The sequence below is a fragment of the Triticum aestivum genome, chromosome 5B (genome assembly GCF_018294505.1).
Source record: "Triticum aestivum cultivar Chinese Spring chromosome 5B, IWGSC CS RefSeq v2.1, whole genome shotgun sequence".
NCBI lineage: Eukaryota > Viridiplantae > Streptophyta > Magnoliopsida > Poales > Poaceae > Triticum > Triticum aestivum.
In genome coordinates, this window is record NC_057807.1 from 71,840,613 (window position 1) to 71,857,286 (window position 16,674).

Sequence of the window (16,674 nt, forward strand, 5' to 3'; positions counted from 1 at the left end):
AAGTGACATAATATAATACAAAACTTTTTCAATATATGTTTAGTGGAACTTTGATGACATGACATGTGTGGAGAGGTGGGATGTGTGCTTGTGATGAAAGAAAATCTCTTGCATGCTGTGGTGGGCTTTTGAGGAGGTGTCATATGTACTGTTAAGATATATAATAGAGTTAGTGGGGATGAACTATTTAGGTATATAGGATACAGTGCACTTTTTTGAAATGAACAATGAATGTCTTTTAGCTTACGATAAACATTTCTCAAAACGCACACTGAATGTTTTTATATATGATGAACAATTTTGGTATAAACATTGAATATTCTTTTAATGTACGTTGAACTTCTTTTAGTATATAAACTGAACTTTCTCAGAACATATACTGATTTTCTTTTTAAATATATTCTATATTTAATAGGTTGAAAAAATGTATATCTTCTAGAAAACAATAGCTGATTTTTTTTGAGAAACTCGCCACTTTATTAATCAAGAATGTTCATAGGTACACGTCGTGGGTCATGGGGATTACCCAGCCACACATGTCTACCTAAACTCAGATTACAAGCAAACTTGACGAGATTATGAGCGTCGAAATTATAGTACCGTGGCTCATGAACGATCTTGCTTTTTTTTTGTTCAACAATAGCTGGTTTTCGGCGAAAAATCGACTAAAAACACGAAGAGGAAAATATAAGAAACTGCTTCGTGGGCAAGGTGGGTCGGCCCATTCGCGTAGGCTTCAAAAAAGAAAAAGTTGACGCAGACGAGCATTTCTCAAAAGAAAGAAAAGAAAAGACGAGCGTCAACGAGGAGCTCTCTCGTTCAACAGAAAAGATTGGTTACCATCGCGACGAAATCGTGATTGATGATATGCATCCGACCTAACCGTGCGCCATTTCGAACGTGGCCCGCTAGCGTAAATCGCGCGACTTCTCTCATACGTTCAACAGGAATGGGAACGAGCACCGCGCTCGATCCTGGGTTCTGAAATACTCCTGCTCGCGAGCGCCGCCAGCCGCCGCCACTCCGACTCTTCATCTTCATCTTCGTCTTCCGGCGGCCGGCCAAGGCGAGACCTGCCGGAAACAGCCTTTTCCCAGGCCCAACCGAAGCATTCGCCGGAGCCGGACCGATCCATTCCTCGCCGATGCATCTCTACCAGGACATGGGTCCCTTCTTGAAGCCAGAGGCGGACCCTGAACGGTCGACACCTCCATCAATGGTCGACGGCCTTAACCCTTAAACCAGGGCAGAGGAAGGTTTTGTTCTGCTCCTTCAAGAAGAATTTGGTCAAAGAAATCAAGGTCTGTGTGCCAAAGTAGTTTTTAAATCTGTGCCAAGGTGTCCATGAATCTGTGTCCTAAATTCGTCGCCTCTTATTGACTGCAGGTGGCAGATTTTATTAGTTATATGTCAAAACGCTCGGCATACACCCATGGCGAGCAGAGTCTGGCATGCGTGATCATACGAATGGCTCAAGATTTTGTTGGCACCAATAACATCAATCTTTTGGAGCCCCGCGGGCAGTATGGTACCAGGAATTGCCGAAAAAGGGTTTCCCCCCGCTTTGTATACAAAGCAACCAACCGAACCATCCAACGATAGGTGCTGGGGCGGAAACAGCACAGTCACGCCCAAAAGAAAAGAAAGAGAAAATACAAGAGAAACAAACGCCGACAACGGCGGATCGACAAAGAAACAAAGAAGCCTCGTGGCCGCTGCACCCACCAGAGATCTCCCACTAGATTCCGAGCCTCCGAAGCACCGGTACCAATCAACACCTCCAAGAAGGAACGCGACGAAGACGACGCTGCTGCCAAGGGTTTCCCCCGGTACGGTGAGGGGAGAGGAAGGGTAGCTCCGACGCCCTCCAGGAAGGTTTGGCGGCACCCATAAGCGCCACCGCGTCGATGTCGGCCAGGCCAACAGGGATTTCTCCCGATCCCAACCTCCACCTCAGGCACTCCGAAGCTCGCCGCCAAACAGACCCTCACCCTGCGCCAGCCCGGACACGAAGCGTTCAACGCTGTCTCACCACGGCGCCGTGAAGCATGGTCGGCACGATGAAGAAGAGGAGCCGGGACCAGGCAACAGCACCATCGGCACGCGGGAGGGCCCCACCTCCACCGCCGAAGACGGTAGCTGACCGGACGCAATGGCAGGAACACACCAGGCCCGGCCGGGAACGCAGAGGCCCGTAAAGTTCCCGCCTTCGCGCTGCAGCCGGCACGCCGTCGGCTCCGCCGCCCCTGTCCAAGCCGCTCCCCTTCCTCCCCACACCGAAAGCCGCCAAGGGAGGCACCACCAACACGCGCACCGCCGGCCACCATCACCAGGTCGCCGGACCGCCACCGGCCGAGCCGCACCACCGCCGCACGCCCACGACGGAGAGGAACCACCGCAGCCGCCGGCAGCCCGAAGCCGGACCCCAGCCGCCGCCCACGCCGCCCGCGGCCCTCGCCGCCTGCCGGGCGGAACCGGCCGCCGCGGCGAGGCGCGTTCCACCGCGCAGCCGGCCACGCCGCACCACGCGCCGCCGGAGGGCCGCGCGCCGCCGCGCCGCGGCGCCCCGCGCCCGCACCGCGCCCGCCCGCGAAGGAGGGACCCGCGTCGCCCCCAACGCGCGGAGGAGGAAGAGCAGGGCCCCGCCGCCGCCGGCGCCGGTCAGGCGAGCCCGGCCGTGCCCCCTGGCGGCGGCGAGGGAGGAAGGAGGAGGAGGGGAGACCGGAGGCGGCGGGATCTGGGCGCCCGCCCCGGCCTCCTCGCGGGTGGCGGCGCGGGCGGGAGGGGGAAGGGGGAAGGGGTTTTTAGGTGCCCCTCGTACCAGGAATTGGGTGTGTTAGCTTTGTAGATGCAGATTACCATATCACCGTGTTTGTAATTAGTTAACCACTTCTCATGCTTCTCTGCGTTTACAATCATTCATTTCAGGGGGGCGAAGATGCTGCTGAGGCCTTGTTCATCTACACCAGATTACAGCCTATCACCCGTTTTATTTTTCCAAAGGATGATGATGTTCTTCTCAACTACTTGAGTGAAGCTGGAAAGTCAATTGAACCAAGTTGGTAATAAATATCTATTCTAACACTCATCATGCAAGATTTCGAATGGATAGGTTTTTGCGTTCCTGTAATATGCCACCTTTTCTTCAGGTATATGCCAATTATTCCCATGGTTTTGGTCAATGGGAGTGGCATTGGCACTGGATCGAGCAGCTATGTCCCAAACTACAACCCAAGAGACATTATCGCTAATCTGAAAAGGTTGCTAAATGAAGAGGCTGTCGTACCAATGGAACCTTGGTACAAGGGGTTCAAGGTCCGTGGAATGCTTTTACTAGCATAGTTCTGTTACATTGACAGTTTGGTTCCTTAATTTAATAACAATTGCTTTTTTGATGCATTTCTGGGTTCATAACATCACAGGGGTCTGTGAAGAAGACAAGATCAAAGGCAGCGGGTGCCACATATGCCATCAGTGGTGTTATAGAGAAGGTTGATGACACCAAGCTTAGAATTACTGAGCTTCCCATCCGCTGCTGGACTAACGATTACAAAGAGTTTCTTGAATACATGAAACTTTGGGAAGAGCCAGCGTTTCTAGAGGTATAGTTAATTACACAAAGGAATAGTCCCTTCTCTCGGGTTTCAGATGTTTTGATTTTCTTCAATTACAGGAATGCCAATCACGATGCGATCATGCAAGTGTGGAGTTTGAGGTTATCTTGAGTGAGCAAAACATGAATATTGCTAAGCAAGAAGGCCTTGAGAAGAAATTCAAGCTGACAACCACAATAGAAACAACAAAAATGCATTTGCTCGACTCGGATGGAAAAATTCGAAAATATAATACCCTAGAGGACAGTGAGTATCTCCTGTATTGAACTACAAGCCAGTTCTCTTCCTATGGTTTTGAATCTAAAATCATTTCACTTTTTCAGTACTTAAAGAGTTCTTTAAACTGAGGCTTGAATACTATTGGAGAAGAAAGGTACATCTTGACCTTTCCTTCATGATGATGATGACGATCAAGTGCAAACTGGCACATTAACTAATTTATGCTGTGCAGGCAGTAATGTTGAAAAATATTGGGAAAGAGTTGTTGAAGCCTAAGAACCAAGTGAGGTTTATTCTTGCTGTTATATCCGGGGACATCGTAGTCAATAACAGGAAGAGGTCAGAGCTATTCCTGGAGCTTAAGCAGAAGGGATATCAACCTTTCCCACAGAAAAAAGTTACAGCCAATGAAGTAGATGAGGAAAGTAATTATGAGTACCTTCTCGCAATGCCGATTGGTAACTTGACACTGGAGAAAGTACAGGAGCTCCTCGCAGAACAGAAGAAATTAGAGGACGAACATGAATTTCTGGGCAATGCAACTCCAGAAATTCTTTGGCTGAGAGACCTTGATGCTCTTGAAAAGGAACTGGACGTAATTAAACAATGTTTCTCTCTAGTGTTTTGGTCGATGTTATGTGTTTCTCCCTTCTTCTTACTCATTGATTTTGATACAGGTGCTTGATGCAAAATTTGAAGCTGAACAGGAGGAAACAAGACGTAAGCGGGAAAATTACTTCAAAGACGAGAAGGCGTCTAAAGCAGCGCCCAAGAGACGACGGCCTAAGAAGACTGCAGCCAAATCTCAGAAGGTACAGAGTAACACAAGTCATAAAGTTCTTAAGTTACAGAGGAGAGGACTAGCTAGGAAGTATATGTTGTTCTTTAACTGATAAAACAATCTTACCTTTTGAGACAAATTTGGCTGGGAACGACGAAGATTTCGAAACGAAACCTGCAGCACAAATGAAGAGACCACCCAAGAAGGTTTGGTCCTTGAGCAAGCCGTCTTACTGTGCGTGTCATAGTTTATTTGTTGCTTTTACAAGTCAGTTCAACAATTTCATAGGCAAGTGCACCGGTGGGAGATGATGAGGACGAAGCTTTCGAACTGAAAGATCGTCTGGCTGTTTATAATTTGGGCTCGTCCTCAGAACATAGTGGTAATGCCCGTGTACAGTTTTGTGTGTTTGTGAACATGAAATGTCCATCTCTTACAAAAGTTTAAGCTGATGGCGTGAGCGTGACCACTTGTGCAGCCATGGAAACTGAGACTACAAAAGAACATAACAAGAAAGGAAAGAAAGGGAGGAACGAGCCAAGCAAAAGAGGCACAGCAAAGAAGACCGTGGCACCCTTAACCGGGTTGTCTGGTGAAGACATAGCAGTGCCCATCCCCGAGAGCGAGGACAAGAAGTTTACCGTGGAAGAAGCACAAGTTGAGAAGAAAAGCATCTCCCAAAATAGTGGTAATACCCATGTACTACTATGTTGTGTTTGTGCACATGAAAATGTTCACATCTCTTACAAAAAGTTTAAGCTGATCTGATTCAATGTTGTGTTTGTGCAGCCATTAAAACAGAAGGACAGCAGGAAGGAAAGAAAGGGAGAAACGGGCCAAGCAAAAGAGGTGCGGTAAAGAAGGCCATGGCACCCTTAACCGAGTTGTCTCGTGAGGACGACGACAACAAGTTTGCCGTGGAAGAAGTGCAAGTTGAGAAGAACAGCAGTGGAACAGAGCCTGCTGCAAAGAAGCCAAAGAAGGCTACCATCGGGAAGAGGGCGTCTGCTCAGAACAACTCCAGTGCTCCTTCTCCTGAGAAAAAGGCACGAAAGAAGAGCGGCTCGGTTGCGCAGGCAGTTGCGAGCGCTTCAACAACAACAGAAGATGCTGAGGCTCCTCTTCCCTCTGGCAGCTCTGATCAGCCTGTAGCACTGAGAAGGTCGGCAAGGCACCGGAAGGCGTAACCAATCTAAATCGATTGAAAATAATGTCTAGTTTCTGAGATTTTTTAGCTAATTCTCAAATCCATCTACTTGTGAAATTTGACACGTTAATCACCTTAAACTTAGACCATCCATCGTCGATAACTCTTCATGTTTCTTATTTTTTGTTTTTTCCTAGAAAAAGTAAAAATGAAAACACCAAGCAGTGACGCGTTTTGTGCTCCTTCGTGATTTGCTTGAGACGTGCTGTTCTCTCCACTTGAGTTGTGTCTCAGCACTTCAGCAGCAGCACCTCTATTTTTACCTTTTGAGCAGAAGGGGTGCCCCCCGATTTTCAATGATTTAGTAGAAACTCGATAGCACACAGAGTTCAAAGGCTAAAATTAAAAACAAACAGGAAACAGTAGGGAGAAAACACCAGGATCAGCTAACGAAACATAACCCAATACCAGCTACACAAGTCTATGATCATTATAAATGACATTGTGTGATCACTTGAGATGTGGAAATCAAATGGAACCCTCCTGAACCAGGCTGATCAAGATTAATACTGATGGCGCCATTGGTGTGGTTCGCCGGAGAGGAGGAGCCAAGTGAAGCTTTTTTCCATGTGAAGCTTTTCGCATGAGAAAACACCAGGATCGTGGGGGAGCGGTAAACGCGGTAACCGAATATCTCGAGCGGTTACCAAAACCATGGGAGGAGCAGGTATTATAGGGAGGGATCATATCGGGAATTTATGGGCAGCGTCCGCTTGGTAAACTTCATTTGATTGTTGCGCATAAAATCTGGCTCCCCAGTTGATACTTGAGAGCTTCGCGACGGCTTTCCTTGACCTTTAAAATAGACCAAGCAGAAATCCAGTATTGAAACCTGTTAGTAAGTACCACAAGATTAGAAATGTGTATGTTTGGGAAACAAGCATCATTTTGTGTTTTGCAGATCGACTAAACAACCACAGCTATACCCATATCGACCACCAGTCAGCGGGAATTAGCAAAACCAGTAACCAATCATCGAAAAGATCACTCACATTCCATGCAAAATTAAAGGCACAACAGGCCATATTCCATGCAAAATTAGACATGGGATAAACAAAAAACATATGATCAATTATTTATTTATCTCCACAAAATTACCGAAAAAGGCTTTCACCCCGCTTTATAAATAAAGCAAACCATCACAGAGCATACAAACCGAAGCAAGTCCACACACACCCACCCAAGACTCACGACAAAGTACATAGGTTCTGTTGAGGGCACAGCTCAACAAGCCCAAAAGGAAAAGAAAAACAACACCCACACACCAAACACACGGCGTCTAGTCAGGATCCGGCGGAGGCGGCGGGGGCGGCGGCGACAGGCGGACGGCCATCGAAATTCACACAGATCCTCTTTTCTCTTCCATCCCCTCCAGTGAAGCACAAGCACATCTTTGGTATGCACACTTCTTTTCAACAACAGCCACAGGAGTACTCTGATTTTAGTGGACAATTTGAATTTCCATAAGAATTTATGGTTAAGCCCAAGGCTGTTCCATCTAAGCTTTCCATAGGAGTTAACTGAGAAACCTAGTCCAACAACCAGTTTAGTGTGTCAAGTTGATCAGACAGAGTAATCCCAGACATATGCTTCTAAGCTTCTCGCACATATCTAAATTTGCGCCAGTGAGAATTCTGCGGAAGTTAAGACAATCAAAACCCTTAGAGATGAAATATTCGACAGTGGCTGCCACTCTGGTGCAAATATCATAATAAATTTCTAAATTTGGTGGCCACGCATCTTCCCAGAATCTTGTTTTCTTGCCATCACCCACTACCCTAGTGCAGCAGGAATAAAAACACACAGAAACCCTGCTAGAAACAGGAGTCCTCTGGTTTGAGCTCGCTCCCAGAGAACATATTACTCCCTCCGTAAAAAATATAAGATGTTCTAACTTTTTTCTGAATCGAATATATATCTTTTAGTGTGTTTGTTCACTCATTTCAGTTTGTATGCATTCCGTATTGAAAGATCAAAAACATTTTATATTTGTGAACGGAAGGAGTACTTTGAAAGATTCACTGCCAAAGGCTCTCTTTAGTTTCCATCTTCCACAACCATTTCACAAGCAAAGTAATGTTCATACACTTGAGATCCAGTATACTCAGCCCACCATTCTCGGTAGTCGAGCAAACTACATGCCAGTTACTCCCTCCTTCCCATAATATAATAGCGTTTTTGACATGTGTCAAAAACGCTATTATATTATGGGACGGAGGGAGTACTTCCTAATTCCTGGTCCTTTGCCCACATATAATTGTCTCCACTTGTTGGTTGTCACTTGCAGGAGCTGTGACACTTTGGCCCTCAGGATGGTGCTTAGCGAGATTGTCTTACAAGGGTCTGTTCGGCGGAAGAGAGGTTTCCGTTGGGCAATCGCTGATCTGGAAAGCCTGGGCACCATCGAGGTTGCATGGCTGCTGCTCCATAAAAGGATTTGGTGTGCTGCAATTGCTAAGTGTTCGATTAGCCCCTTTGGAGATCCTTCGGGGGACCTCCTTTTTTCGTTCTCTCATTTTTCTTTCTTGCCATTTTAACACGGCACTGGATTGCTGCTCCCTACTTATCAATGAAACGCTGACATTTGCCATACTTTTTTAAAAAAAAGTGTTTGCCGTGAACTGATCCGAGAGATGTTGCAAGTCTGACTGTTGTATATGCTCTTCTTAGAATTGTTGCTCATTTTGTTTGTAGGATGATGAGTTGATGATGATGGTTGCAATCTTTTTTTTTTAGACTTTTATAATTCATATCACGAATCAGTACAAAGTAGTCGACCCTTACAATTACACTGAAACACAATGACAAAGGACCATGAACACCTAAAGTACCCTAAGACAATCATAACGCAAGAAGATCTCCGAAGCCCTGTGTCATCATCCCTGAATCTTGAGAGAAGACCCCTGCAGCAGAAGAATCTGCAACCAGTCGCAAGCAGGTCATCATCTTCGACCTCGGTACAACTGCCGCCACGCTGCTTCCTCTTTTCTTGACACCAGCGCTGAGAGGGCATGGACATCAATCCAACATATCTGCAACAGCCGTCGCCATCTATGGCTTTGAGTACCGCGAAAAGTGTCCCTTCCGGAAGGAAGAGAACTCGAGTCATCCGACCGGTCCAGCACCGCGGCCGGGCCATCCGTCCGGGCAAAGCAAGATCTCCCACCAGCATCAGCGCAGAGGAAGGAGAAAAAGAACAGCAGCAAATCATACCAACAAGGGAGAAGAAAGGTCTTCGTCTCCCTGCATCCATCGCCCATCTGAGGACCCAAACGGCCAGTGCCGATGGACCTCCAGCCACCATAGCCGCGACCTCGACGAGATCCGGGGATCCCCAACCCCGCTGGCTCCTAGACGAAAGCAAAAGCCTCGCCTGACCGTGAACGGAGCCTGGAGAAACTTATTCCGACGCGACACCACCGCAACGGCCTCGGCAGCGTCTCCCTCAACCCTAACCCTACGACACACCCACCTGGCAAACAGACCCGAGGTTCCCCCTCCCTCCCGCCGCCGGAGCGACCGACGGAGAGAGAGGGAACCGGCGGCGTCACCGGCGGCGCGCAGGAACTCTCGTCGCCTCTAGATCGCCTCGTGCGATCCTATTCTTTTGCGTGGAAGGAGGCTACGCTGATGATGGTTGCAATCTGGATGCTCGATTCCTATGGCAAGCATGTCTACAAAATAGGTATGTCAGCATCTCCAAAAGGGATTTGTGACGTCGATCGATCGCAGTCCTACTGATGATGTTTTTTTTGATTGAGGGGCAAACACACCTTCAGATTTATTTTATTTTTTGAGAAAGAAACGCGCGGCGGACCAGGAAAGCCTCGATCGAATCAGGCAGCAAACTCTCGCGACCGAGCCGCCCCCGCGGGCGGCCGGCCGCGCCCAGCCTTCCCCCCGCGCGCCTCTCCCTCCCTCTTCCTCTCTGCCGCCGTCGCCGGCGCCCGCTGCGGGCCTGGCCCGGGCGACGCTGGTGGCGGCGGCCCCCTGGCTTTTCCCCTCTCGGGTGTCCGCCGGCGCGGGACGGGGCGACCCCGGGCGGTGCTTCTCGGCGGCGGCGGTCCAGCGCGGCGGCGGGGGCTCCTGGCGCGAGCGGGGGCGGGCTTCTGGATGGCGGCGTCGCCGTTGGCGACGGGGCGACGCGATCTGGCGGCGCCCGCTCGGCCCAGATCTGGGCCCTTCGGGCCCCATCTGGGCCTGGGCGGGCCGGCGGCGGTGTGGGTCTGCTTCGTGGCTTCCGGGAGGCGGGGGAGAGGCGATGAGCGGCAGGGTGTTGGCGGCGCCATCGCTGGCTTGCTGCAGCGTGGCGGCGGGGCTTAGCGGGCCCGTTTCGGGCCTGGCCGGGCCAGGGGTGGCCTGGCATGCCCTGCTGCTGCGTCCGGACGGCTACCGCGACGGTGTCGGAGGCTCTGGCCTCCCGCACGACGGCGGTGGAGGTGGTTTCCTCCCGTTCGGTTTCGGTGCTGCTTCTCCCTCCGCGGGGCGCTTCTCTCCGGTCCTCTTGGCCTCGTGTTGGTGTCCGCAGTGAGGCGGCGTGGGTGACGGCGCAACCGCGATGACGCATGGTGGTGGGCGGCGGTCTGGCTGGTCGGCTCCGGTCCGTTGGGCGGCGGGGATTGGAGTACGGGAGAAATCCTTAGCGGTTTCGGCCCCGATGCGGTGACACCTGCGGGTGCCACCATTCCTTCCTGGAGGGTGTCGGTGATATCCATCCCCCACCTTCCTCCGCGTGCCGGGGAAACCCTAGGACATGTCCGGGCAGCAGCGTCGTCGGCTTCGCTTTCCTTCTTGGAGTTGTTGTTTTGTACGCGGTGGTCCGGAGCCTCGGGTTGTAGTGGTTTGTCTTTGGTGGGCGTAGCGGTGGCGGGTCATCCGTGCTCTGTCGAGCTGCCGTTGTTGGCATTTGCTTTTTCTTCTTTTTCTTTTGAGCTTGTTGTGCTGTTCGCCCCAGCGATCATGTATCGGTGTTGGTTGCTTTGAAATACAAAGCGTGGGGAAACCCTTTTTCGGTAGAAAGAAACGCGCACCTTCAGATTTTTTTTTGAACGCACCTTCAGATCAGCAGGCCTTTGGGCCCGGGAGACCAGAATTCGGGACGATTGGTTACCATCGCGGGGAAATCTTGATTGATACGCATCCGTCCTAACCGCACGCGATTAGCACGCGGCCTCCCAGCGCATATCACGCGGCTGCAAGCCCTCGAATGAAAACGAGCACCGCGCTCGATTCTGGGTTCTGACTTGTGAAACACTCACGAGCACCGCCACGCCCAGCCGAAGCACTCGCCGGAGCCGGAGCCGGAGCGATCCTCGCCGATGTTTTGCAACCATGACCTCAGTCCCTTCTTGAAGCCAGAGGCGGACCCTGAACGGTCGACACCTCCTTCAATGGTCGACGGCCTGAAACCAGGGCAGAGGAAGGTTTTGTATTCCTCCTTCAAGAAGAATCTGGTTAAAGAAATTAAGGTGCGCCGTGTGCCTTTCATTGACTGCAGGTGGCAGAGTTTATATCGGTCATAAAGAATTTAAGGATTTTTTTGAATCTGTGCAAGGTGCGTATGCGTGCCCTAAATCCGTTGCCTTTTAATAAAGGGCTTTTATTGGCTGCAGGTGGCAGATTTTATTGGTGATATTGTGTCAAAGCAATCAGCGTACCATGATGACCATGTTGAGCAGACTAGAGCACGGGTAGTTATACTTACACGGATGGCTCAAGATTTTGTTGGCAGCAACAACATTGCTCTTTTGGAGCCCCGCGGGCAGTTTGGTACCAGGAATTCGGTGGGTTAGCTTTGTATAAAAGCCAAGTACCATATGACCCTGTTTGTAATTAAACAGTTCCCATTCATCTTTGCTGCTTGTTTACAATCGTTCATTTCAGGGGGGAGAAGACGCTAGTGATGCCATGTTCATCTATACCAGATTAGCACCTATCACCCGTTTAATTTTTCCAAAGGATGATGATGTTCTTCTCGATTATTTGAGTAAATCTGGAAAGTCAATCGAACCCAGTTGGTAATATAATCTCTTCGAACACTCATCCTGCACGACTCCATATGGATTGATTTTTTGTGTAACAAAAAATATGCCGCCTTTTCTTCAGGTATATGCCAATCATTCCCATGGTTTTAGTCAATGGAAGTGGCATTGGCACTGGATCGAGTAGCTATGTCCCAAACTACAACCCAAGAGACATTATCGCTAATCTGAAAAGGTTGCTAAATGAAGAGACTGTCGTGCCAATGGACCCTTGGTACAAGGGGTTCAAGGTCCGTGAAATGCTTTTACTAGCATAGTTTTGTTAAACTCACAATGTGGCTCCTTAATTCCACAATTGGTTTTTGATATAAATTTTCTGCTAATAACATGACAGGGCTCTTTGAAGAAGACAAGCTCAAAGGCAGTTGGTGCCACATACACCATCATTGGTGTTATACCGAAAAAGGCTTTCGCCCCGCTTTATATATAAAGCACCAACACAACGAGCGATACAACACACAACACGACACGCATCCAAGGCAAGATACATAGGTGCTAAGATGCAGCCAACACTCCCCCAAACAATTCCAAGACAACGAAGATACACACTAGGCACACTAGGAAGTCGAGGGAGAACTCAACCGGGAACAAGCCACAGAAGAGACCAAGCTACAAGCCGTCGATCCATGAACCCCAAGGCGGTGCCTTCAAGAAGGATACGCCACCGGAGTGCCGCCACCACCCGATCCAAAGGATCAAGATTTTCATCCGGGGTACCTTGGAGGACATGGAGCAACCGCAACGGAGTCTTCAAGAAGATGCCGACGTCCTCGGGCGCCGCCTCCGTCGGCCTGGACATGCCAGGCAGGATTTTCATCCAGGTCAACAACTCCGCCTCTGAACAGGTTACAGACAGTCCTGGGGACAGAGCCGCATCACCGCCACCGATCGACAAGCACCAGCCGCCATGCCGCCCACGTGACCATGGAGACTAGCCCGCACCTGAGCCGCGAGCTCCGCCCACGAGCACGCCACTCCCACCATCAAGGCCGCCGCCCTGCATCCCGACACTCTAGAGACCGGCAAAGGAACAGGCTTGGAAACGACCGACCAATCCCTAGCACGGACAGAGCCACCGGTGACCAGCCTGCCCCGAACACCACGAACCCGGAAGCACTAGGCAGGGGAAATGGGGAGGAGAGGAGCGGAGCATGTCCGGACCGGCGCCCCCTGCACCGGTGACGGGTAGAGAGCCCACCCGTCCCTCCTGCAACCTTCCCAGACGTCACCCCTGACGCCCCGCCATGGCCTCCAGCCAGCCCGACGCGGCGCAGCAGCGGCCACCCCGTCCACCGCGGCGAGGGTCGCCGGACCGCCCGAATCCTGCAGCCAAAGAGGGCCTCCAAAGCGCCCAGCCACCGATGACCCACACCGCCGCACCGCTGCAGGAGCAGGCCGCACGCCACCGCGGACCACGCCCCGAGCCACGACCTCGCGAGGTCATGGCCAGCCCCTCGCGCCGCTTGACAAGAAGGAGCCGCCAGATCTATAGGCCGATTTGGAGCCCCGTCGCAGTCAGGTCCGCGCCGCCTCGGCCGCCACGACGAGCAACACCACCGGCAACACACGCCGGAGCAACAACCACCAGCGCCGTTGCGCCCCACAAAGCGCCGCGTCCCGGAACGAAGGGGCCGTCCCGCGCCGCCCACCACCGGAGAGGAGAGGAGGCCCCGCCGCCGCCGCTGCCGGCCGGGCTTTGCCTGCCGGCAAGCTCCGGCGGCGGCGAGGGGAGAGGAGGAGGAGTTGAAGGTAGGGGCGGCGGCGGCTAGGGTTTCCCCCCGTCGCTCGCGGGAGCGACGCGGGGGAGGGAGAGGGTGTTTCATCATTGGTGTTATAGAGCAAGTGGATGACATGAAACTTAAAATTACCGAGCTTCCCATCCGCTCCTGGACTCGAGATTACAGAGAATTTCTTGAATCCATGTGTCCACTGTTTCTAGAGGTAGTTAATCATTCAAATAGCTCATTATCTTGTGTTTCAGATGTTTTGACTTTCTTCAGTTGCAACCAATTTACAGGAAATACGGTGGCGATGGAATTATGCGAATGTGGAGTTTGACATTTTCTTGGGTGAGCAAAACATGAACATTGCTAAGAAAGAAAGCCTCGAGAAGAAATTCAATCTGATAACCACGATAGGAACATCAAACATGCACTTGTTTGACTCGGATGGTAAAATTCGAAAATATGACACCCCAGAGGACAGTGAGTATCTCTATCTAATATGGACCTGTATTGAACTACAAACCCCTTTTTGTGGATTTGAATCTAAAGTCATATTACCTCTTCAGTACTTACAGAGTTCTTCAAACTGAGGCTCGAATACTATCGTAGAAGAAAGGTACGTACAGTTTGACCATTTTCTTTGTCATGATGATGCTCGAGTGCAAACTGCCGCATTAACTAATATTTTTGCCGTGCAGGAAGTAATGTTGGAAAATATTGGGAAAGAGTTGTTGAAGCCTAAGAACCAAGTGAGGTTTATTCTTGCCGTTATTTCCGGGGACATCGTAGTCAACAACAGAAAGAGGGCAGAGCTATTCCTGGAGCTTAAACAGAAGGGGTATGAGCCTTTCCCAAAGAGAAAAAATACAGCTAAAGAAGTAGATGAAGAAAATGATTATGAGTATCCTCTTGCAATGCCAATTGGTACCTTGAGTCTGGAGAAGGTACAGGAGCTTGTCGCACGGCAGAAGAAATTAGAGGACGAACTTGAAAGTCTGGGGAAAGCAACTCCAGAAATTCTTTGGATGAGAGACCTTGCTGCTCTTGAAAACGAACTGGATGTAATTAAACAGTGTTTCTCTTTAAAGTTTTGCTCCTTGTTATTTGTGTTTCACGTTATCTCGCTCATATATTTTGATACAGGTGCTTGATGCAAAAGAAGCTGAACAGGAGACAAGACGTAGGCTGCAAATGAACTCCATAGGCGAGAAGGTGTGTAAAGCAGCGCCCAAGAAACAGTGCAAGAAGACTGCAGCCAAACCTCAGAAGGTAGAGAGTAACACGAATGATACACTTCTTAAATTACTGTGATAAAACAATCGATTTTTCAGGTAAATTTTGAAACGAAACCTGCAGCACAAAAGAAGAAACGACCCAACAAGGTTGGGTCCTCGAGCAAGCCTTCTTACTGTGCGTGTTATAATTTGTTTGTTGCTTTTACAAGTAAAATTAACAATTTCATAGGCAAGTGCACCGATGAAAGATGATGAGGACGAAGCTGTCGAACTAAAAGATCGTCTGGCTGTTTATAATTTTCATGACTCCCCTCCAGAACATAGTGGTAATACCCATGTATTATGCACAGCAAAATATTCATATCTCTTACAAAATTTTAAGCTGATCACTTACAATGTTATGTTTGTGCAGCCATTAAGACTGAGACTGCAGAAGGACAGCAGGAAGGAAAGAAAGGGAAGAACGATCCAAGCAAAAGAGGCGTGGCAAACAAGGCCACGGCACCCTTGACCGAGTTGTCTGGTGAGAACGAGGACAACAAGTTTGCTGTCGAAGAAGTGCAAGTTGAGAAGAAAACCGGTGGAAGAAAGCTTGCTGCCCAGAAGCCAAAAAAGACTACCAACAGGAAGAGGGTGCCTGCTCAGAGCAACTCCGGTGATCCTTCTCCTGAGAAGAAGGTGCGAAAGATGAGTGACTCCTCCTTCAACAAGAAGAGCAGCTTGGTTGCGCAGACAGCAATAGAAGATGCTGAGGCTCCTCTTCCCTCCGGCAGCTCTGCTCAGCCTGTAGCACCGAGAAGGTCAGCGAGGCTTAAGCATGTGCGATAGCGGAAAACGTCTTACCTCTCTTGAGGGACGTGGTTCACGTTATATGGAGAGGGGGACGCGACCCCAACGATCGGTACAGGAGGGCGATCAGAAGATCGTTACAGAGAGGGAATCTCGGATGAGATTACTTGGAGAAGGAGGAGAAGGAGATAGAGATGGTTACAATTGTAATATGTTTAAACTAACAACCAAGATCTATCTCTATCCCTAGTACCAGCCGAACACCTCCTCCTGGATCGTGGTGTAACGTTGTCTAACACCCTCCCTTAATCACAACTTCATCAAGTTGAGATTATGCTTAAAATCTTCAAAGCTTCTTGTAGGCAAGGGCTTTGTGAATCCATCTGCAAGTTGATCTCTGGAATGCACAAAGCGAATGTCAAGTTGTTTCTGAGCAACTCTTTCTCTGACAAAGTGAAAATCAATCTATATGTGCTTTGTCCTGGCATGAAACACCGGATTTGCAGAGAGATATGTAGCACCAAGATTGTCACACCATAAGCAGGGAGCTTGCTTACTTTGTACACCAAGTTCCTTTAAGATAGACTGAACCAATATTATTTCAGCTGTAGCGTTAGCCAATGCCTTGTACTCTGCCTCTGTACTAGACCTGGACACGGTGGCCTGTTTACGTGCACACCATGATATCAAATTTGGTCCAAAAAACACTGCAAAGCCACCAGTGGAGCGTCTGTCATCAAGACAGCCTGCCCAATCTGAGTCAGAGAATGCACTGACAAGAGTAAAAGGTGATTTGCTAAAGTTCAGTCCCAAGTTCAAATTATGCTTCACATACCGAACTATACGTTTTGCAGCTGTCAAATGAACATTGGTAGGTGCATGAAGGAATTGACAGACTTTGTTAACAGCAAAAGACAGATCCGGTCTGGTAAGTGTAAGATACTGAAGAGCTCCTACCAAACTCCTGTATTTCGTGCTGTCCTCTTGACTCAAAAGCTCACCTTCTGCAAGAGATAGTTTTTCTGAACTAGACAATGGAGTGAGGCAAGGCTTGCATCCCTGTA

General features: G+C 49.7%; 1 protein-coding gene and 1 pseudogene across 1 annotated transcript; both read left to right on the top strand.

Moving 5' to 3' along the window:
* Positions 1-2,849: 2,849 nt before the first annotated feature.
* LOC123110472 (DNA topoisomerase 2-like) lies at positions 2,850-5,831 on the top strand. Its single transcript, XM_044530997.1, has 11 exons — positions 2,850-3,062; positions 3,150-3,315; positions 3,423-3,602; positions 3,674-3,860; positions 3,938-3,987; positions 4,066-4,428; positions 4,511-4,645; positions 4,749-4,820; positions 4,903-4,996; positions 5,093-5,302; positions 5,404-5,831. Exons 1-11 carry the CDS (start codon positions 2,896-2,898, stop codon positions 5,799-5,801), a joined length of 2,022 nt encoding a protein of 673 aa, XP_044386932.1. The 5' UTR covers positions 2,850-2,895; the 3' UTR covers positions 5,802-5,831.
* Positions 5,832-10,653: 4,822 nt separating this feature from the next.
* On the top strand, positions 10,654-16,102 carry LOC123110475 (DNA topoisomerase 2-like; annotated as a pseudogene).
* The last annotated feature ends 572 nt before the right edge of the window (positions 16,103-16,674 follow it).